The following is a 23,568-nucleotide window of genomic DNA, read 5'->3' as shown; positions in this document are numbered from 1 at the left end:
AAACTTAGGGCAGTATCTAAAGCTAAATTATCATTCATCCCTTTGTACAGATTCAAAACTAAGACCTTTGGGGACTTAAGAAACATCTTCACTATTTTTATAAAACCAGAGACTTTAACAGCTGAGCCTCTAGGGTTACTGAACAGTGTCATTTTGAGAATACGAACAGAACTTTGAGTTAAAGTGACTGGTTACTTCATTTGGGTGAGGGAAACAGCTTCAGTAAAACTTCATGAATGTATCTCCATCTTGAAAAAAAAAAAAAGACCTTTGGGGGCTTGGTTTTTAATCTGCACAAAGGGATGAAGGATAATTCTTCCCATCTACAAATCTCCCACCCTCAAACAGCCTTCATGAAATATATGTAAACTTCTTGTCCATTTCTACAAGTAGGTTATTTGTAAAAATCAAGGGGCATCTGCAAATTAAAGATTTCAGAAAAGCTGGACTATAATTTTTAAACATTCCAGAAATAGTTCAGTAAGGGACTTTGTTATTGAACAAATGAAGCATTTTTGAAATTCAAACACTACATTCAGTACATTTCATGATTTTTAGACTGCTGAGGGAAAGACCATTTCAGGTATTTTTTGGAAAAATATTTAAAAACCTATAAAGTTCAGAAACAAGTGCTTATTTTAACCTAAATTTAAAGTTTGAAGCAGTCTTGCTTTCTCCATAGAAGCTGAAATTAATGTATTCAAATCCATATGAAAATTAACTTTAGCACAATAATTTGTGACAAGGAGACCTCATTCTCAGTGAGCAAATATTGTTTGTAACTGAACAGAAAACACATCTTGACTGACATAGAATTTTGGTGAACTTATGCTACCATGTAAGGTTGTCTGACGACATTTATTTAAAATATCCCAAGTGGTCATATTTCTAGTGAAATTTATTTCAAACCAAAGAGGTGAATACGAAAGGTGCTAAAAATTTTAATTTGCTATATAACTGACTTGAAGTTGATTCTTGTTATAGAATGCTATTTCCTTTTTAGATGTGTTCATAGAGAAGAGAATAATCAAATGTGTCCTAAAAACATGAAAAAAATGTGGTAGGGTAGATTGAGCTATTTCTACTAAGACCTTTCTGAAATTCCATTGACTTTTTTCTCTCTTATCCAAACTCATATATCACTTAACACTTACTCCTTCAATATTTGTTTGGTGATTAATCATGTGCTGTGTCATTCACTCTTTTTTTTTTTTAAAGACTTTTTTGATGTGGATCATTTTTAAAGTCTTTATTGAATTTGTTACAATATTGCTTCTGTTTTATGTTTTGGTTTTTTTGGCCGTGAGGCATGTGGGATCTTAGCTCCCCGACCAGGGATTGAACCCACATCCCCTGCATTGGAAGGCGAAGTCTTAACCACTGGACCACCAGGGAAGTCCCTCATTTACACTTTTGTTAAGTGTTCTTTATCAAAAATGTCTGTCATCTCCTCTACAAGACTATATCTAAGATTTTAGAGAGCGGAGAATATATCTTTCTCATACTTTCTTATTCCTCATCTTGTTCCTGCTAGGTCCTAATACAGGTTTGATGATTGAATGGAAAAAATGTTTAATTCAAAGGTGTCAACCCTCTAGCTTTCATACCCCACCTTATAAATTAATACACACCCACATCACAATCACACCACATTGTGTGTTAGCAACCCTGTTGTCATTGGATGGTTGTGATGTTTGAGAGCAGAGATATTAGCAAAAACTTGCATACTTGTAAGTGTATGAGTGTTGGCCTTTGGTCATTGCTATCTCTGTTTATGTCTTCTCTACTTCCTTCCTACTGGCTTGGTCATCCTCTAATTCATAAGGTTACTTGCAAAATATATTTAGCTTTATTAAAGAGAGGTTGTTATCGTTTGCCATATTTAAAAATTTTCTGGGAGAGACTACTTCAACCATTAAAGAAAAATAGATATTACTTTAAGTTCTGGACTATTACTAGGACTTATATTGAATATTCAAACTGCTGATCCTTATGTCTCTCATTATTTTTTTTTCGTCAAGGTCTTTCTTGATTTCCCTAATTATAATTTTAGGATTATTTCCATGAGCAATGATTTCAAAACAAATATGTCTGTAGGTCTGGTGCAGAACAGTATGATTATCACTTTGTTATTTACTTAAACCTGAAACTAAATCTGGAAATATTACTGAGGTGTGCTTTTTAAAAAAATTTTTTTAAATTCATTAAATTTTAATTTTGGCTGCCCTGGGTCTTCGTTGCTGCGCACCGGCTTTTCTCTAGTTGCGGCGAGCAGGGGCTACTCTTTGTTGCGATTCGCAGGCTTCTCATCGGGTGGCTTCTCTTGTTGCAGAGCACAGGCTCTAGGCATGTAGGCTTCAGTAGTTGTGGCACTTGGGCTCAGTAGTTGTGGCTCACAGGCTCTAGAGTGCAGGCTCAGTAGTTGTGGCACACGAGCTTAGTTGCTCGGCGGCATGTGGGATCTTCCAGGACCAGGGCTCGAACCCGTGTCCCCTGCACTGGCAGGCAGATTCTTAACCACTGCACCACCAGGGAAGTCCACTGATGCGTGCTTTGACAGAGCAGTTATTTCTTTCCTTCTCCTACACATCCAACTGTAGTAGGGTATTAAAATACTTTCATTCATCTTAATTAAAATTCTAACCTCAACTCTATTTAATTTAGTTCAGAGTGCAGCTTTTTAAAAAAAATTATTTATTTTTGGCTGCATTGGGTCTTCATTGCTGCACACGGGTTTCTTCTGGTTGCGGTGAGCAGGGGCTACTTTTGTTGCAGTGTGCGGGCTTCTCCTTGCAGTGGCTTCTCTTGTTGCAGAGCACGGGCTCTAGGCACACGGGGTTCGGTAGTTGCAGCACGTAGGCTCGGTAGTTGTGGCTCGCGGGCTCTAGAGCACAGGCTCAGTTGTTGTGGCACACGGGCTTAGTTGCTCCACGGCATGTGAGATTTTCCCCAACCTGGGCTCGAACCTGTGTCCCCTGTACTGGCAGGCGAATTCTTAACCACTGCGCCACCAGGGAAGTCCCAGAGTGCGGCTTTTTGTTGTTGTTTGGTACAGAGGGGCTCTGAGTGAAGATCTAGATTTTGTTTTCATAAGGCATTGACAGTACACTTTGCTCTAAATGTTGTATCAGAGTGTCTTTGAAACACAACTGGAAAATAATCGATACAGTTAAAAAAACATTAAATGACAGGGGTATTTATGAAACCTTTCACCTTTTACTTTTTAAAACTATTATGCATATATATGGAAGCGTGTTCTTAACTGGATTTTCCCTCATTTCACCAAATCTTTAGAAGCTCCTGGCTGCCTCAGTTACTGGGGACACTCTTAACTCAAATTGGGTTGTATGCCCTCGAGACAGTCTGCTGCTTTACACTCTAGATAATATAGCTGGCTGGTCTTTTCTGAGTCATAAGCATATGCAGTGCTCACTTTTCCTTGCCCAATCGGGTCATGTAAGTACTGACTGACCTTCTAAGCAAGATGGCCAGGAGAAAGGGGAATAAACACTCCCCTTCGTTACTTAACCACAATTTAAATGAGTTAGTGAAAAGGTTGAATATATAAGCTCAAAGAAAACTTAGGGGTCACTAAAGATTTACTTTTTGTAAGACAGGAATAAAGACACAGACCTACTAGAGAATGGACTTGAGGATATGGGGAGGGGGAAGTGTAAGCTGTGACAAAGCGAGAGAGAGGCATGGACATATATACACTACCAAACGTAAGGTAGATAGCAAGTGGGAAGCAGCCGCATAGCACAGGGAGATCAGCTGGGTGCTTTGTGACCGCGTGGAGGGGTGGGATAGGGAGGGTGGGAGGGAGGGAGACGCAAGAGGGAATAGATATGGGGACATATGTATATGTATAACTGATTCACTTTGTTATAAAGCAGAAACTAACACACCATTGTAAAGCAATTATACTCCAATAAAGATGTAAGAAGAAAAAAAGATTTACTTTTTGCCTGAACTCCTACCAAATGACCAAGGATATCAAGGAATTTATAGAAAAGCAGGCATTAGAAGTCATGGGATCAGTCACAATTCCATTTTAAATCCTTTTTGTAAAAACGACCAGAGGATCAGAACTGAGAAAGGTCAGGAAGGTAGAAATCCTTCCCAAGCCCTCATGCACATGGCCAAGCTGTGTCACACATGACCTCCCACCTCCCACCACCCCAGATTCTGCAGGGTGACCTACTTTCCTCATCTTCCTCATCAGTTCGACTCAGGGTGTCCTGTGAAGCCTGCTGGGACGGCTCACTGTCCTGCTCCCAGACTGTGCCGGTGCCTGTGTTGGAGCGTGACATGGTGGCCAGGCTCAGGCGGTAAGCAGAGGTGGAGGTACCCACGGTGCTGATGGATGTCTTCCCTTGGTAGGCTAGCGGGGTTGAGAGACCAAAGAAAATCCATGGTGAGGATCTTGAAAGAAAACAAATGCTAGCTTCAAGCTCCTCCCAGACAACTTATATTTTTTTAAGGAAAGGTCATTCAAATAGTATGTCCCAGATAGATGATCTTTAGGACAAAGTAGCAAATGGAACTGAAAATGGTGGGAAGAAAAAAAAAAAGAGAGAATTGGCCACTGATGTACTTATAATTGAATACTTTTCTTGGGGGAGCAGAATATCTCTAACAATATAAAATGTTTTGATGTTGCTCCCTCTGTCATTGTTTTTCAGTTTTATTTTCCAAGGCTGGCAGAATGCAAATTCATTTTTTCACTGAGAAGTGTACGTTACCTGACCCAAGCATATAGAAGTAATAAATACATTGTCTGAAAGGAACCTTACAATCAAAATTAGAATACATAATTAAAACTGTGTTCTTATTCCCCTTTTCTGGAGATTACAATTTATAAAACACCCCCTTGGTTCTATGTTATATTATTTTATTATAAAGCAGAACATTTGAATGGCCCTGAGTAGATTTCACCAAGATTGTATTTGTCAGTGTTTTGGTCTTTAATACATTGAGAACAACACTAAAAGTTTTAGAAAGGAAAAAAAAAGCCACATGGATGACAGTCTTCTACTTATGGGTAATGACTGCCCTCTAATGGCAGATAATGATTTATTTTCCTTCCTTGGTGACCTGCAATTAATATAATTATAAAAGTAAATAATACATTCCCAAAGAAAATCTTTTGGATAATGTAAACTAGCCTGCCGGTTTTTATTCAACCCTCTCTCCCTCCAATTTGTGAATTTTATCATCAATCATACAGACCCAGTTTTAAGTCCCCTCACTGGTGTCACTGTCTTTGTGTGTAAGTTATTTAACCTCTATTGAGTCTCAGTTTCTTCATTCTATCAGCAGACTTTCAGTTATGCATCTTGCAGGTATTTGTGTGGATTAAATAACAGCTATGAAATAATCTATCATATAACAGACACTCAATGAATGAGTTCCCTCTTCCTTTTCAAAACGGAAATGAAGGTAAGAATTTAAATAGGTTTTCTCCCCCCTAGCTAAATATTCAAGAAAAAGCCGAACTACTGAAATAAAGATTGAAAATAAAATATTCAGAAAAGGAATACAATTAAACTCTTATGATATCCCCCTGGATTTGTTTTGTTGTTGACAAGGATCACAGGGTCAAATCTACCAGTTGTACCGAAATGGCCACTGCATACTTGGCTCCAAAAAGAGCAGTGACCCGGAAAAAGAGGCATTCTTTGTAGGTTGTAAGTTCCATGAGTAAAACAAATGGAAAATACCCCTTGCATACTTACCTGATCCACTGTGAACTGCCTCTTTTAGGATTTTTAGTTCACTGTTGAACTCAGCAATGAGGGAGCTCTTACACAGAGGGCGTGGAATGAAACGCCGTTCCAGCTGGTCAGCGATATGTTGTCGGGCAGAAAGCTCTTCGTGGTTCTCTGCTGGTTGGGCCAGAAGCTGAAAGGAAGGCATAGATTCTCAGGTCCTCAATTTTCTCATCTGTAAAATGAGCTAATTATTGTATCTATTTCATAGTTGGTGGTGAAGCTTAAATAAGGTAACGCACACAAAGTTCTTAGAACAGTGCTTAGGAAGTGCTTAATCAATATGTTGTTTTGAATCACAGCGCCCAGAAATCGAGGCACGAAAAGAATAAAAGAGTAGATGAATACTGAGGGTCTCAGAGGAAAAGCATGCTTTAACTATCTCATTTTTCCCCGTGTTTATTTAAAATCAGATCTCAGTCATGCCCCTGAAGACAAGAGACCATTCTTCAGATCTTTTTATCCAGTCAATCTTTGTTTCTTGGTGGGGGGGGGGGGGTTGGTAAATGGGGAGAGGGCAAAGTTTCACTGACGTTAATTAAGCTCTTACTGTGAAGGTACTTCTAACATGAAATTTTATCCTCTGGGATACCTGTTTGGGCTGATTTCTCGTCAACCATGGTATTAACACGTCCTCCTGACTAGCTATATAGCACATGCCCCGAGACTGCTGCTGTCATCCTGCCCTGCTCTGGAAAGCAGCACATGCACAGGGCTTGTCACTTCCTGGAGGAGAAGCACACCTTGCACTGGATGAAAGGGCGTAAGAGCACGAAGATGGGGATGCGGGTCCGCACGATGAAGTCGAGGAAGTCCCACAGGGCCAGGCCGCCGACCTTCCTCAGGGCCATCTCCTTCACCTGGAGGCTCAGCCAGTACCACTGGCTGCCGAGCTGCCTCTCAAAGCAGACGAGAATCACCTTCAGCGCTTCACACCAGGAAAAGACACAAGTGAGCCTGCAGACCTGTGCTTCGGAGGAATCCTGCCCACATCCAGCTGCCCACATGCACAGCCTTTTTACGCATCTAATTTCTAAATGTCTAAACTCTCTCTATGTTTCGAAAGACTTGAGCGTACTCCTGACTGACAGTGTTCTGACATCAGGACAGAAATTTCTATGGTAAACATGCTTTGATTCTGATTAAGAGAACACATATATCTTTCTTAAGTGCATTTAACTACTATTTTGGAAAACACAGACCAAAGCTCTTCACAGAATTGAAAGGGAAATGTGGTATAAACACGATGTGTGGCTAATGCTTCTAAGAGTTTTGTCATAGTGGCTTCATGGTAATACCAGCGTATTACTCACATCTGAAACTAAAACATGGGTGTTTTAAAATATTTTTCTTTTAAGCTCAGAGATAATATATTCTTGCTAATAAAAGCAAAATCAAGACCGTGCAGAAATGCATAAAGTTTAAAAAAGTAGTCCTTCCCCTTCCTACTCCCTTCCTGATTCCATCCTAAACTCTCCCCCAGAGTAACCAGTAAATCCTTCCAGAAAAGAAAACACTATCTTCCCTCCTCCACCTCTCACGATGTCTCTTGCTAAACCGTATTGGATTTCTTTAACAATATCTCTTTTCTTCCAGATGCTGGCAGCCTTGTCACAATCTACATTTTAAAATTTATTTTCAGGAATCAGATTTCCCAAACAGTGTGTCAGGACAAACCAGAATATTGTAAAAACATCAGAGATTATGGTGAGGGCTTCCTCTACCACCCGGCTCTCCCCACAGGGTCTCCCATGGGGCAGTCAAGGGAACCTGGGCCTTCCTCATCACGTCTTAAGGCCCATCTCAGCATCTAGAAGACACATAGAAATCCAATTCCCTAAAGCCCTCAGGAGTCACCTACACCTTTACCATCTATTTAGGGCCCTTCCAGGGGAAAACCAGGTCATATAACACAGAGAGAGATGTAAGATTCTTCCTTCCGCATCTACTCACCCCTATTCCTCTCCCTCATCATAACAAACATATGAACAAAAAGCAACACTCCTCTAACCCTACCCTGATCCTGGTGACATTTCTACCTGTTATGTGCCTGTTGGCCTTCTTTGGGCTTCTGCCTTTCTGCTTTCCACCTTCACCAGCAACAGCCCAACACACAAACAGGATAGCAAAGGGCTCAGGGATTCTGGTGCTGGATGGATTCGATCTGAAATTTGGCTCTGCTACTTATTGACAGTGTGACTTTAGGTAAGTTATTCAACCTTTCTGGGGCTTAGCCTCTTCCTTCCTAAAGTGAGAATATGTACTTCTTGGAGTTGTTGTGAGGATTCAAAGTGATGATAATGTAAAGTATAGAAAACACTCGTTAGTGCACACTAAATGCTCAGAATAAAGGTAAAAATAAATTTAAAATAGAGGTCCAGTAGCCTGACCAAGTAACCAAAGGATTCACCTTCATTAAAAAAGCAGAAAATAGAAAAAAAAAAAAACACCCCATCAAAAAATGGGCAGAAGATCTAAACAGACATTTCTCCAAAGAAGACATACAGATGACCAAAAGGTACATGAAAAGATGCTCAACATCGCTAATTAGCGAAATGCAAATCAAAACTACGAGGTGTCACCTCACACCAGTTGGAATGGCTATCATCAAAAAGTCTACAAATAAATGCTGGAGAGGGTGTGGAAAAAAAGGAACCCTCCTACATTGTTGGTGGGAATGTTAGCTGGTACAGCCACTATGGAGAACAGTACAGAGCTTCCTTAAAAAACTAAAAATAGAGCTACCATATGATACTGCAATCCCACTACTGGACATACATCTGGAGAAAACCATAATTCGAAAAGATACATGCACCCCAATGTTCATAGCAGCACTATTTACAATAGCCAAGACATAGAAGCAGCCTAAATGTCTATCGACAGATGAATGGGTAAAGATGAGATATATTTATACAGTGGAATATTACTCAGCCATAAAGAGAATGAAATAATGCCATTTGCTGCAGCATGGATGGACCTAGAGAATATCATACTAAGTGAAGTAAGTCAGAGAAAGACAAATATCATATGATATCACTTATATGTGTGGAACCTAAAAAAATGATACAAATAAACTTATATACAAAACAGATAGACCCAAAGACATAGAAAACAAACTTATGGTTACCAGAGGGGAAGGGGGGAGGGATGAATTAGGAGTTTGGGATTAACCTATACAAATTACTATACATAAAATAGATAACAAGGAAGGACCTACTGTACAGCACAAAGAACTATACTCAATATTTCGTAATAACCTATAAGGGAAAAGAATCTGAAAAAAAAGTTATGTATGTATGATTGAATAACTTTGCTACACACTTGAAACTAACACAACACTGTAAATCAACTATACTTCAGTTTTTAAGAAAAGGCAGAAAGTGGAGAGAACTGAAGATAGTTACCCGTTAAGTGTTTTCTCCTATCCCTGTCTTACATGCTAAGGTCTCTTTTCCCACCATCCTCTGTACAGTCCTAAACCTCATGCAGGGCTCTGTGTCAGAATCTAGATTTTATCTGAACCCTACAACCTCACGTCTCTGGCCACCATGCCCCACACGGGCAAGTCCTATGCACATGCAGCCTTGTTTCTTTTCTTCCTCTTTCATTCTCATTGTCAATCACATCATTTTCAAATACATTCCTCAGTAATGCAGTCCAAACATCCCCCCGCCACACACACACACACACACACACACACACACACACACACACTCCAAACTCCAAGGACCTGAAGAACCTGTTTTTACCATTGTGTCTGCTTTCATCTTATACTCCCCACCAAGGTCTGCTTTGGTGAATTGAAAAATGTCAGGCAAGATTTTTTCAGCTTCCTCCTTTTGAGATTTTCTGTTGCCAGTACTCCTTAGTCTCAGTGCTGTGGCAACAGTGGTCATTTCTCCCCAGCTTAGTTCATTCTAGTCAAGGAGTAGCTGTTAGTATTCCATGGGTCACATGGAATGGTCGAATACTTATTAGTACTCCACCCAGTCACAGCAGGGATAGGGTAATGGGAAGGTAGAAGTCAAGGGTGATGCTTTGTAGGTGCTGAAGTGGCTTCTCTAAATACTTTCTGGATTGAGGTCTTTTAAAATACTTTTTGTAGAGCATGGACTTGAGGACATGGAGAGGGGGAAGGGTAAGCTGTGACAAAGCGAGAGAGTGGCATGGACATATACACACTACCAAACGTAAAACAGATAGCTAGTGGGAAGCAGCCGCATAGCACAGGGAGATCGGCTCAGTGCTTTGTGACCACCTACAGGAGTGGGACAGGGAGGGTGGGAGGGAGGAAGACGCAAGAGGGAGGAGATATGGGGACTTATGTATATGTATGGCTGATTCACTTTGTTATAAAGCAGAAACTAACACACCATTGTAAAGCAACTATACTCCAATAAAGATGTAAAAAAAATAAAAATAAAATACTTTTTGAGTCAAGGTGGAACATAACTAAATAAGTACATATGTATATACATATATACATGTATACATATACATATGTGTGTATATATCTATATTTTTCTATTTCTCTATTTCTCTATCTATCTATCTATCTACCTACCTACCTATCTAGAGAGAAGTACCCACCCAAGTATGCTGCTTGGCTGGTGGACTCTGCCAGCCCTTCCCTGCGCAGGTCTTTGCCTGCATCCCCGGGGGTGGAGCAGTGAGCGGGGGAGCTCTCCAACATGAAGCTCTTGCTTCTGGACGTGCTGATGATCCGTGGAGGCAGGAGCACATTAATGACTGTCTGCAGTAGCAGCTGCACCTCAGGCTGCTCCAGCCATGGGCTATCTGCCGGGCAGAGTTTGTAAGGAGGAAGTGGAAAGAAGAGCAAGTCACAAGGTAGACTTTCCACGTTAGACACAGACAAATTCAGCTCTTTCTCCAATTCCAAACTAGAACACCCTAGAAATTCGAGTGCCTTCCCCACCAAGTACAGCTTCTCCTATGGACAGAAGCAGCGCTCCTGGTACTGGGTGTCTCCTCCGTAGTCAGCACCCAAGGGTCCCTGCTCTTAGCCAAATCTCCCGCTTACCATTTCAATCTCTTTTCTGTTTATTTTTTTCTGCTCAAATACTCATAATGCACTGTCTTTATGTTTGAGATAAACTTTTCCTAAAAGAAAAAATCCCCCAAGAAGTAAGAGTAATGAAAACATATTGGAATTTAGTGACAGTGGCAGGATTTACACTAAACCTAGTGTCAGTAGGTTATCCAGTCCATTCTCTGTCAATTCACATCATCCTGTACTTCAGTTAATACCATTTTCTTAATTGAAACAATGCTCTCCTGATTTTTGCTGTACTGAAATGCTTTTAAATAGGATGTATCTTGTAAGTGGAGCAGAGACAGTCTTGACCAAGGGCAGCTAAACTGAAAAGAAAGAAAAACTCTTATTTCCTAAGATACCCTTGTTTAAATCATTCAGATCAACTTCAATGACGGCCTTCATGGGAAAAGGAAGAAATAACAGCCTGACACTTAAGAAAACACAACAACAATGATAAATTTCCTTTAGTTAAATTAATCAGACCTTTGCTTCCAGATCCTACTGTGAGCACAAATGGGATGAGCAGATTTAAAAGCATCCCCTCCCTTCGCTCTTGATTGGTGAATGGGGAGATCACATGACTTAAAGGAAAATCTTCTTTTAAAGCCTGTGCAGCAATAATAGAAAAAAAGATTAATGGACCCCCTCACCCATTCAGTCTGTTTGTTTTTACACAGCATGGAGGAGACGGGGACTCCCTGATGGCTGCACCTGCAAACTAGGAGTTCAACTGTCATCTGTGCAGCGTCCAAGATTCACCCCAAACCGATACTTTACCATTTGTTTGACATAATTGAGAGCTATATACCTAAAAAACAGCAACATCTTGAATATCAAATGAAAAATCATGACACTTATAGTCTGGTACAAAAACAACCGCACTTCCCCATTCATTTTATCCATGTGTCCACCAATAAATATCATAGTGACCAAAGAAAAGGAGAACTTGCCACCTGCTCCATTGGGGAGTTATTTAAAAATCCTCTCCCCTGTATAAGACCTTCTTCAAGCCAGAAAGCAACAGACAATATAAAAAGAAATAAATGATCTCTGTATACGTGTTGTCAAAATGTATCACTTTAGGGATGTCTTTATTTCCCTTCTGCCTGGTAGCCACAGCGCTTGCTTAATCTCTTTTCCATCATCTAACCATTCTCTGGATGATGGACCATCAAGCTTGGTTGTCAGATAATGGATGCGTCGGTTATCCATTTACAGCCATTCTATACTTCCCAATGGTCAGAAAGCTTTCTGGTGATTTCTCACTCTTTAAAGTTAGGTGACACACAGAAATAGGCAGGGAAATGGGCATTCTATACTTTTTTGCTTTGGGAATGATTATTTTAATTTTAGGAAATAAAAGAAGTGGGAGAAAAATGATTAAAAAAAAGCACCCGCAATATTCAGCCCACAACCATTAAAGAAAATTAAGATATTCAAAGTCTAGTAATAATATTAGAATTTTTTTTACTGCAATTCTTTCTGCAAATAATTTAAAACCGGACTTTGAACATTACTGCCTCTTTTAATTAACAATTGTGAGCTGATTATCTGTGAACCATTATTTTCCTAAGGTACGTTAGGACACACGTTTTAAACGACGGAAGCGGCTCCTGAGGTTGTGGCAGGACTAAATGACTCTGCTATTTTTGAGATCTCAAGAAGAATTACAGAAGCACAACTTTAGGACCAAGCTCAGGGCTGAAGCTCCAAAACTGTAAAAGTCTGGAGATGTTTACACTTCTGTTTCACAGATTTTGCCCAGCCTTTGCAGAAAAATAAAAGAGAACACCACGATCAGGTGCCTCAACCAGCAACGTAATGAGCGTGACAAACAGGTAAGGCAGTCACACCTGTATCTGCAATGCTACAAGCCGGACAACAGCTGTGCTGAAGGGCAGAGGTGGTGAGAGATAAGGGCTGAGATGAAGAAGGGGTAATCCATCAGCAACACTGGAGGGTCCTACCACTCCCATCACCTGAAATACAAACAGAGCACATGACCAGCCTTGACTATTGCAATTTCATGCAACTGTAGTAAGGGAGTCTCAGTCAATAATAATAAAAATAATGATAATGCTAATAAAAAATTTGAAGGTTGGGCATGTTACTTTCAATCTGTTCGTGTTGCCTTCTTCTGAAGGCAAGTGATGTCTGGAGTCAGATCAAACGATTACACTGGATTCAGCCAAGGCTTTGTAGAATGTTGCTCATAACTATGTAAATAATGAGAGATGAACCCAAAATTGTTCTAAGCAGGAGACTGGACATACTTACTTGTGGACTCAAAGGAATGCAATCAACATTCTTTGATGGAGCAAATACTGACAACGATGATGATGGCAAGAGCTCTACTTGTGCTAGGCATTCCAGCTACAGATTTATTGCTCAATTAGCTAAGCAGCAGATTCTATTCAATGAAATGCTCTACCATGGTTTCCACATTGTACAAAACCTTGTCAGGACCAGACTCTAGATATTACATAACTGATAAAAAATTTTTTGTTTTCATGTAAATCCTAGACTGGCCAACCCATAATGTGATTTTTCACTAAGAAAGAAAAAAAAATCCTCTTTGCATTTTAATCTCCCCCACCCCAGACTACTTCAACTTCTAGCCAATTGTGCAGTCTCCCGCCACCCCACTCTCCAACTGGCAGCCCTCAACTCTCAGCGCAACTTGAAGAGGTCAATTGTCAAAGTAGTGCGTGGGAAGCAGCACACCAAAATCCCATCTGTAGAGGGACGGGCCCCTTGATATCCCCACACACTACCTTGAAATGTACCTCACTATTTTCAGTGTCACCTGAGCCGTCTGTTTTCATGGGTAGGTGTGTAGGTAGATAGGTTGACCTGTAAATCTTCAATTCAGAGAAATCAATAGCAGAGTTAAATTTTGTAAAGTTTCATAAGATTGCCACTTGGCTACTCACCAGATTGACACAGACATTGATCAGTGACCTAAGGTGAGGCAGGAAGGATATGATTGGCTGCCTCTGAAGTGTCAAACAAACCCCTTCAATCAAATTGCTGGCAGGCTCCCACTCAACCTGTCGCCTGGAATACAATATAGGAGCCATTAGCAGCGTGGCTCCCTTCTGGAGACTGTCTGAAACGAGTGAATGAGACAGTGATTCTGACACCATCTAAGACAGGATGGGTGTCTGAGACAACAAAATGCTTCAGAGGGGAGGAAGTTTACCCACGTTGTTCCAAAAGTACAGAGCACATTAGGAAGGGAAGAGGATACTGAAAACGTAGCAGAGGCACTCCTGCCCCACTCGACTAATGAGACAAAATCTATTGAAGAAAAAACAGAGATGATGAATGGGTGGCATTTCAAGTTTCCTGGTTTTAACTATGAGAGAGGGTATGAGACTACCATTTTAGGAAACCCATCATAGGAGTCATTACTCCCAGTAGAACTAATTTGACTACAGGCTGTGTTTCTGAAATGTTTTTTTATCAGACTACAGTTGATCTCATCAGTTTTTATACCAGACTGAAACTAGTTAGATTTATATGGCTTAACTCTTGCCAAAAAGATGGCATTAGAGGAAAACAGTCTATTTAAAAAGTGTTCTTTCTTTGCCTCCTAAAAAATGATATTTTGGGGCTACATTCTATGGTAGTATAAATGGTGGTATACATAACCCAATTAGATGAATATGAGATTTTCTGTAATAGAAGACAATCTGGTCTGTAATTGTCTCAGTACTGAAGAGTCGTTTCTGTGGCCCCCTAAATAAACAAGTTGGGCTTTACTGAGATCAATGCTATTTCCTGGAAATAATTTCTAAGTTTATATTGCCTACCAAATTGAAATCTCTACAATGACAAAATGGAAACGTTCATACATGAGGCTATGTTGACATTCCTGATGCTCAAGTAACCTACAGGTTAGGTTCAGTCAACATTTCTCTTGTTGAACTGAGATCACCTGAAGAAATTAAATCCAAGGCAACCCCAAATTCACAGTACGCACACCAAGAAAATTGCCTACAATTAATCAAGTCTATGAATTTATCCAGACGTCTACTTTTAGGAAACTGCTGTTCTTTATAATGGGTTTAGTTATATGACAAATGAGTTAGCCTATGGAGATGTTAACATCTTTAGAAGGAACGTTATTTTAACACACCCTTGTGAGATTTATAAGACTGGCCATTTGCCAATAGGCACAGATGTTCCACTGGGACCACTAAAGAAAATAGGAGTGCTTTAAGGATACTCATTTCTATGCTACTAAAATAAATAACCTTGAAATAACATATAGGCATCCATCATCACGGTAGAAAAGAATATAGGATCAAACTGTCCATTATTAGAATAAAATCTTTCAATTTCTTTTAAATAAATTCAACAGCTTCTGATGGCTGCATAAATGAAAAGAGCACAGGATAAAACCTGGAAAAGTTCTGACAAATCGAACAGTAAATGCTACAGATTCTTGGGCAAGAGTTGCATTGATTTGGGGTTTAGTTTAACAGGACAGAAAATGGTCTCACTAACCCAAAGTGGAAATTTCCAAACTAGTGGGTTTATTAGCATTTATCAATTGATGTATCTTCTCACTGTGGCTATAGGTTTCCAAACTGGGCTCAGAACTCCAGGTAGCCTGGTTTGGAGGCATCTGCTCACAGAAAGGCTACCAACTGATATTTCAGGCCACTGAGTGGAGGGCAAGTGGCAATAACATTGATTTAGTACCACCTGAATTAGGTGAAAAGGTGAAAATTAGGTATTTGTTATCAACCCTGAGAGCTCTTTAGCTGCTGCTTCGCTGATTATTGTAAAGCTTGGCATTTCTATAAACTGGTACCTAAAATACTATGTTAAATACACATTTTTGAACATCAAGCTAATTTTCCTTCTCTCCTTAGTTGTTTAATTTATAAGGCATAGCTTGCCTTACTTTAAAAGGAATTGAAGGATACACATTGAATTTCTTATGTGTGTCAGATAAGGAACCTGATAGCTAAGAAGTGAATAGATTTTTCAAGATAAATATATTTTTTTTGAAGAATATGTTATTTCCTCAAAATATAGACCCTGCTACTTATGCTTTCGTATACCTGATTAGCTCTGCACATATAACCAACCGAACACTTTTTAGCCATTCATTCAACTGCAGATTGATCCACCACCTTCACAAATGACAAACTTGAAGTTTGAAGCTTGTAATACCAACAGCTGACTAGGAGGCCTCCTCACCTCAAAGTAGGCATCTTATGAATTTTGTTGAACATCCTATCCAATCTCTTTAAAATGAGGATAAGGGCCGGCCTCACTGCCTCGGCTGTCCAGTCGGTGATAGGGAGCATCTCCATGATGTAGCGTCGAAGCCCACGGCTCTCCATTGTCTGGGTGTCGTATGGTGCCAACTTCAGAAGGGAGTGTGCAATTTCTGCCAACCTAAAATGTTTTGTTTTGTTTTTAAAGAATAAGCGTAGAAAGCCACCATGAGAATTTTCCCACACAGCACCATGCTAATCACCCTCCTTCCAGCACACTGGCTCCCTAAACTGTGAACATTCTGCCACATTATCTCATAACTTGTAAATAAACGTTTTAAAAAACAAACCTGGACACAATAAGGCCCATACATTTCAGTTGGTTGATATATCTCTTAAGTCTTTTCAATGTGTAGGTTCCCCCTCTGCTGCTCTTGTTTTGACATCTAGTAATTTATTTGTTGGAGAAATTAGCTGTTGGTCCTGTAGCATTTCCTGCACTCTGGATTTTGCTGATTGAATCTCCATGGTGTCATTTAATTTATCCTATTTCTCCTGTATGTAATTCAATTGGTAGTTAGATCCAGGGGCTAGATCAGATTAGGTTTTGCTTTTCTGGTATGTGTCCTTCATAGGCGATGTGTACTTTCCTCAGGACGTACGTGATTCCCAGCTGTCACTCTTCATGATGTCAGTGGCTACTAGTGATCACTGCACAGATTCCTCAACTCATTAGAAGTAGTACAATGGTAATACTGTATCGTTCCTTTTTTTCCATGTATTAACTATAGCATTTTAATAAGAAGTCCTTTGGATTACTCCAAGAGAGACAGGACAAATGCTTAAAAAGAACTACAGCTTAAGAGCACCCCAGGTGATTCTGACAGGCACTCTGGTATAGGAATCAGAGCTAGGCCCTTGCCCCTCTACCACATGGATTGCTCTACAATTGCTCCGTGTGACTAGTGCCATGGATGGAGGATTCACCACTGCATGAGGCAGCTCATTCCATCTTTGGATATCCACACTGTGAAAAGCTCTCCTCATATTAGGTCCCCAAATTCCCTCAATATTTTCCTATGAGGCTTCATCTGGAAGCATGAATTCAATCCATCTTCTCCATGGCAACCCTTCACTATCAACAGTCACTGTCTCTTCATCCCCACTCATACTCTCTCCAGACTGAACATACACATTGTCCTTCTAGAAATTGTGTGTGTGTGTGTTTTAAAGAAATCGTTTTAAACAGTCTTCACACTCTTTTGTTTATCTCTTTCTCACAAATGTGCCATGCAGAAAATAATGCTTTACTTTTCAGGTCGTTTGATTGACAGATAAAAGTATATGTATATACACATATTTCTTGGTGTACAGCGCAATGATTTGACTCACATACATCATGAAGTGACCACCACAACAAATCTAGTATATACACAGATTTCTTTTCCCTTGTTATCTTCTAGGTAACCTTAAGAAATGCTAGAGAAATAACTGATCTATTTCAAGCTTGAAAACAATACTTAGAGTTGGATTTGTGTCATCTGATGGATTATTAACTGAATTTCTCTCATCTCTGGTCATGTTACAAAATGAATATGCTTCCAGCATAAAACAAAAATTTCCTTTAATACAGTCTTTGCTGTACTATCACATGAATAATCTTGAGAACACAAGGGAGAGACGGAGGGGGAGAAAGGAAAGAGGGAGAGCTGGAGAGAGGTGGGCAAGGGGGGAGAGAGAGAAAAATTCGTTTGCAGAGCTTACTGTCCTGCTATTCTGCTGCTGTGGCAGCTTTGGTCTGAGAAAATGAGGTAATAAATTCCTTTAGGGTAGAAACTCTATCTAATCAAGAATGTTTTACTTGAGAACCTTGCAGCCAATCATAACTTCTGCAAATGCAGGGGTACAGATTGCCTCAACACTCCTTCTTGGCTCCTTGATTCAAATCGAGTACTTCTTGCAATTATCTCCTCTATCTTTTATATCGTCCCATTTCTTTTTTTAAAAAAAAAAATCATGGATACTATCCTTGATGGATACTATCTATTCTTAGGACTTTAAATACTCCCTATAGGTCCCCAATTCTAAAATTTATATATTTAGCTCTGACTTTGACATACAGCCAAATGTGTACTTGATTTACAAAAGAAAACCTTAACTATACCCTGTGCTTTGGTGTAGGGTCAAAACATGTGGAACTCAGCAAACTCTTTGGCCAGAGAACGTGACGGGTCCATTTTTATTGAGAGCTGGTGTGAAATAGCATGAACAGAGGAGATGTCATCTAAATAGTCCCTGGCATTAAAAAATTCTGCCTACCTTCCCATAGATCCAGGCCATGAAATAACTGTGCTCATACAGGTTACTCTTGCTGAATTGCATCGTGACGTTCTGCAGCTTTTGGTACCTCCAGGCATCCAGTCACGTGAGACTGGCCCTTTACCTGTGATGGGATGTTGGTGAGGCTGCTGCCCATCACTCTGCTCTTTCCTTTCAACATGCCTCAACCAGGAGATACTTCTTGTTCTTCATATTTTAAAAAGGGGATTTTGCTTTACCAAAAAAACCTAGTTGTGTGTTTTATCTTATTGACACGATGATTTTATGATCAGCCGTTTCTCCCTGTTGTTTTGATAACTCAGAAGCCCAAAGTCAAATTTATAGTTCATCAATAGTATCTAATGTGATAAAATCACGTAGATTTCCCACGCTAATCTTATCATAAACTATTTCCCTGCTAATTTTTCACATTGTTTCGACTCTCTAATTTGTAAATTGTATCCCTTTGCATCATATAATTTTCTGAGTTGCCTCAAGTACTTGGTAAAATAATAAACACATAAATACATGTGATATATAGTGCTTGCAACACCGCATTCTGTATCCTTACGTGTGCCTCACGTATTAAACTGTGATCATGTTGAGGACTAGGGCTTTATTTTACATCCCCAGTGTCTAGGACAGCATGTGGATCTTTCTCATTAGCCTTAGCATCTATTGAGCCCTAGATCTGTGCCAGGCACAGAGCTAATCATTTGAACTCCTAGAGCTCATTTAACCTTTAATAGGGTTTGACCTCTAGAGGGAGCTCCAGGCCTCTCTAACTCATGCTCTCCCCCCTCTCCAAATCCCTTGAGTGTAGATACAGATATACATAAGACAGGTACTAACCCATTATCATGATTTCTCCCTCCCCTCCCCCCCTTTTCACTCGCTCTCCTATCTTTCAGGAATCTTTTCCCCTTTCTCCCACAAAATGCCTGTCGATAGTAGTGATTCTCTGACTCTGGGAATGTGATGTACAATTACTCAGGTCAGCTAGTCATTATCAGTAGGAAAGGAGGGGAGATGGCCTGAATGGAGCACGGAGTTACTATGGCAACAGAAGCCTAACACTTCAAACTTTCCTCGCCTTTCCCAGTGCAGGAGCTGAAATTCTTAGTGCAAAATAAGTTCTTCCCCATCACAGCACAGCAGGGAGTGTGAACACATGTGACGCTCTAGACTTCTGGGTGTGTGCCAGTAACTCAGAGAATGTGAAATCAGTCTGGAGGATAAAGAGCCTGTGTTCTCCAGACATTTCTGGCTTCTCATTTTCCCTCACTTAGTACTTTCTAAATTTTTCGAGGAATCATTTTAAGAAAAAAAAGAGACGATAATCAGGAAATTGGTGTGTTTTGCCAAATTGCAATGTTATTTCTGAAAGGCTAGAACTTAAGCCTACCTTTAGTTTTACAGATATACTAAACTTTCCAAGTGAATATTTTGTTACCAATGGAATTTTCCTTTCAAGGAATTTTTATGATGCTTTAAAAACTGTTACAAATCTAAATAGAAGATCATCTGGAATCATGTTCCTTTTAAGAATCTGAAAATACAGACACAGCCTTTATAGTTTGAAGCAACAAGTGACATGACATCTCCTTAGGAAGAAGGAAACATGAGTGCACAGAGATATAATTCTGGGGGCTCTCCCTGACATACCAGGAGTACACATTTTTAAAGGATGACTGGCCTCATCTAGTGCAGAATTTTTACCAGGACACTTTTTCGAAACATTGGAAGGCTATCATGCACAATATGTATATAAGGGATCTCAGACTCAACCAAAGCGTGGCTCCGAGTTAAAACTGCTCCTTCCCTGCAGGCCCCTCACTGAGTCCTCAGAGAGTGTAGCGGCAGAGCAAGTCCTCAAGCAGAAAGTAGCTGTGCATTTTTTTGTGTAAAATAAGAGAGAGGGGACGTTGGATTCTTGTGAAAAATTAGAATTTGTGCAGTAAAGAGCATGTGGAAGAAAGCTACTTCCCTATGAATTTAGGTGATGCAATCTCCCTTTCACTCTCTTTTATTAAGGAGCAAATATATCAACTGGGCTTTTCTGTCTTTAAGAACATTTCCCCCTGTCCACGCTAAGATCCTTTTCCACAGACTTAACATCTATTTTCCCAGAGGGCCCTGTTTGATGTGCATCCAAGCTACAGGAGACCAATCAATTTCAGCCAGTTTTGAGTTTTTATCCTGCCCCACATTTATCCCCCCCTCATACACCCCTCCCCAACCCCCTCCAGACATCCGGCCCAAGCTGTGTGCACACTCAGGGGCAGAGACAATGAGGACAGTACCTCATGTGGGACTTCACGTCCAACAACTCCAGGGCAGTGACCCGCGGTTCCCCGGCCAGGTTTTGCAAGATCTTCAGCCTGGGCCCGCAGTGCTTGTAGAACTCGGTGCAGATGTTCAGCAGCGACTCCCGGGGTCTTCTGAACTCCTCCCGAGCAAGCCGTTCATCTAGTTCCTCTCTGGGAAGGCCCTGCCCTTCCTCCAGTAAGTGCAGGTTTTCTCTGGGGAATTATAAAACTTTAACTGGGGGTCTGGGAAGGTGTATGGGGGGCAACTATGAGAGGAAGGTATCACACTGAAGAAAAATATGATGCCTAAGATTACATGCAAGTTAATGAAGCAGCAGGGCGGGGCCTAGGAGAACCTTATCGGAAGGATCGAGAAAGTTCATCATCCTGCAAGAGGCTGTCATCCCAAACTGCAGTGGCTTTCCATTAGCCACTTCCTGAGGATTTATGCAGAAGTGGGATGCCATGCCTGAATGAAAAGAAAGCTGACGGAACCATAACCCAGCTCACAAGGCAAATTATCACAAGATGACAGAATCAGTACAAAATTAGGTTGTCTTTCTGTACCTGATAAAGTGCAGTTTGGCGCCTTGTTCCTGGTACCTGGGAGTCAGAAAAACAGTCTGCGTAACTATCAGAGTAAGAGCAGGGGCCCTGTGGTGGGGCCTCTTGACGGCTCTTTCTTATGAGAAGCCTTTGAAGTTACACATTTTGGTAAGCTCCCTAATACACACATGCTAATCCTAAAATATAAAATCTTGATCTTTCATTTGCCTACCACATATGCTGCAACTACAGCTGCCATGAACGCCGTTCCACTGCCAGATAATTTGTAGAAAGACAGATACTCTAAAAACACACACACACTCATGGAATGTGGTCAAATGAAGGAAATTTTGGGAAACTTTCAAGGTGAGGTGAATCTAAGTTGCAGTTTTAACATCATGTGCTATATTTTAGGAAGAAATATGGCTGACTTCCTTTCAGTTCTAGAGACTTCTTGCTTTATGAGTGATGGGTAAAAGGACTTTAGAGACCCTCTTTCTCTGGGCACCTTTCATCTAGTGTTGAACATAGCTCAGTAAGCTTAGAGAAACCCCTAAATATCCCTTAAACTCATTACTCAAAACCTATATGATCATTTTCCCCTAATGTGAGAAATTGAGGTAAGACTATCCCATCAGATAATTTATATCTGATGCGATAGTTTGGAACTTATTTCATTTTTAACATAAATATATGATAAGCAGGGAATTTACATAAATAATGATATGCACTTAAAAATGTGCTTCAGAGAAAATAGAAAATTATTCAGTTTTTCCTTATAATCTCTGCTAATTACTCCATACTGGGAAAAGAGAACTTTCTCCCTAGCTGATTTTGGGTTTGCTGTGTCTTAAAATCTTCCTTGGAGGAGGAAGCTAATTAAACTTTTATTTTTGTCTCAGAGTACCTAGAGGTTAACCCAGGGAGAATGAAGTAAAGTATTAACTAGTGCAGCCAGTGTCTGAGTTGCACCAAGAGGGAAGGTGATTAAGTCAACAACCGTGAAAGCATCAGTTAAGGGGCTAAGTCAAAGCTTGGATGAAATGTCTGTAGAAAATCTGTCCAGATGAAAGAAAGGTGACTCTGCACAACTGCCCTGGAATGAGAAGCCACCTCCTGATTATTATTGTTTCCTTTGCCTTTTTCTTGGAGGCAAGTGAAACAACACTGGAATAGTTCAAAGACCACCCAGGAGGCAGAGAACATCTTGCATGTTCACACAAACAAATGGACATAAATGCCACTTTCTGAAGGTGGCTTACTTCTCTTCATTTACAAAGGTGACAACTGCAAAAAAAAAGCCTAGGTGTTTTCGTGTAACTCTCAACTCTCACCTTCTTCTCTTTTCCTTGGAGATTTTCACGCTCAACATCGACTATTTTCAGGATTCCTTTCACTCGCAACAGCTGAGATTCAGGTTGTACGACATTGAGAGACCACAGAAGAATAAAGCCAGTGAATTACCTGGTAGTCACCCCAGACGACATGGTGTGGTTGGCTGTGGTGGCCCCTTTATGACCCTGGTCACACCTGCTCATCTGGGGGGCCGTCATGGGCCTGCAACAACAGTAACAAAACCACAGAAGTGGAGACACTTATGAAACCCTCAAGTTACTGCAGCTCACACAAGCTTGAAGCTAGAAGCTTATAAAGACTTTGGCCTTTTCTGTCACACTCCTCTGCTGAGTCTGTCCTGGAAGGCACTTTAAAGGGAGCACTGATTCCCAAGGGTCTATAAGCTCACCACGATTTAAGGTCTTGCATTTCTTGGTCCTGAGTAATAAACAAGTACTCTTCAGACCAGACATTCATGAAATCAGACTTCTAAGTCTGTGCTGATTAAGTGAGAGTTAAGGATTCATTTTTTCAATTCCACAGGTACCAGGAAGTTAGCCATTCTAGACGGTAAAAAAAGAAGATAAGGGTGTACACATCATTTAGGCCACCTGCTCCATAATCAACCACTCTGTTTTTCTGAGAAACTATCAAACAAGGAAAGAATCTTTCTAGTCAAAGTTAGACCTAAGTCTGTGCCTTCATTCCTGTCGTAGAGAATGGAGTTGAGGACACGGGGACGGGGAAGGGTAAGCTGGGATGAAGGGAGAGAGTGGCATGGACTTATATATACTAACAAATGTAAAATAGATAGCTAGTGGGAAGAAGCCACATAGCACAGGGAGATCCGCTCGGTGCTTTGTGTCCACCTAGAGGGGTGGGGTAGGGAGGGTGGGAGGGAGACTGCAAGAGGGAGGAGATATGGGGATGTATGTATACGTATAGCTGATTCACTTTGTTATACAGCAGAAACTAACACACCATTGTAAAGCAATTAT

General features: G+C 40.5%; 1 protein-coding gene across 5 annotated transcripts in view; it reads right to left on the bottom strand.

The window, feature by feature from the left end:
* Nucleotides 1-23,568, bottom strand: part of UNC80 (unc-80 homolog, NALCN channel complex subunit) — a gene marked incomplete at both ends in the record, with an annotated part of 242,147 nt that overhangs the window by 13,397 nt on the left and 205,182 nt on the right. For all 5 annotated transcript variants that reach the window (XM_082840708.1, XM_082840711.1, XM_082840709.1 and 2 more), the window contains 11 exons: nucleotides 4,205-4,384; nucleotides 5,739-5,904; nucleotides 6,515-6,699; nucleotides 10,362-10,568; nucleotides 11,311-11,434; nucleotides 12,681-12,806; nucleotides 13,761-13,884; nucleotides 16,042-16,242; nucleotides 20,684-20,902; nucleotides 21,257-21,292; nucleotides 22,700-22,792. In XM_082840708.1, the coding sequence (XP_082696834.1) occupies nucleotides 4,205-4,384; nucleotides 5,739-5,904; nucleotides 6,515-6,699; nucleotides 10,362-10,568; nucleotides 11,311-11,434; nucleotides 12,681-12,806; nucleotides 13,761-13,884; nucleotides 16,042-16,242; nucleotides 20,684-20,902; nucleotides 21,257-21,292; nucleotides 22,700-22,792 (1,661 nt within the window). The remainder of the gene's footprint in view (nucleotides 1-4,204; nucleotides 4,385-5,738; nucleotides 5,905-6,514; nucleotides 6,700-10,361; nucleotides 10,569-11,310; nucleotides 11,435-12,680; nucleotides 12,807-13,760; nucleotides 13,885-16,041; nucleotides 16,243-20,683; nucleotides 20,903-21,256; nucleotides 21,293-22,699; nucleotides 22,793-23,568) is intronic.

This window comes from Leucopleurus acutus (assembly GCF_964270905.1).
Source record: "Leucopleurus acutus genome assembly, chromosome: 6".
Lineage (NCBI taxonomy): Eukaryota > Metazoa > Chordata > Mammalia > Artiodactyla > Delphinidae > Leucopleurus > Leucopleurus acutus.
The sequence above is the reverse complement of the archived record's forward strand: the minus strand, read 5'-3'. Positions and strand labels throughout refer to the sequence as shown.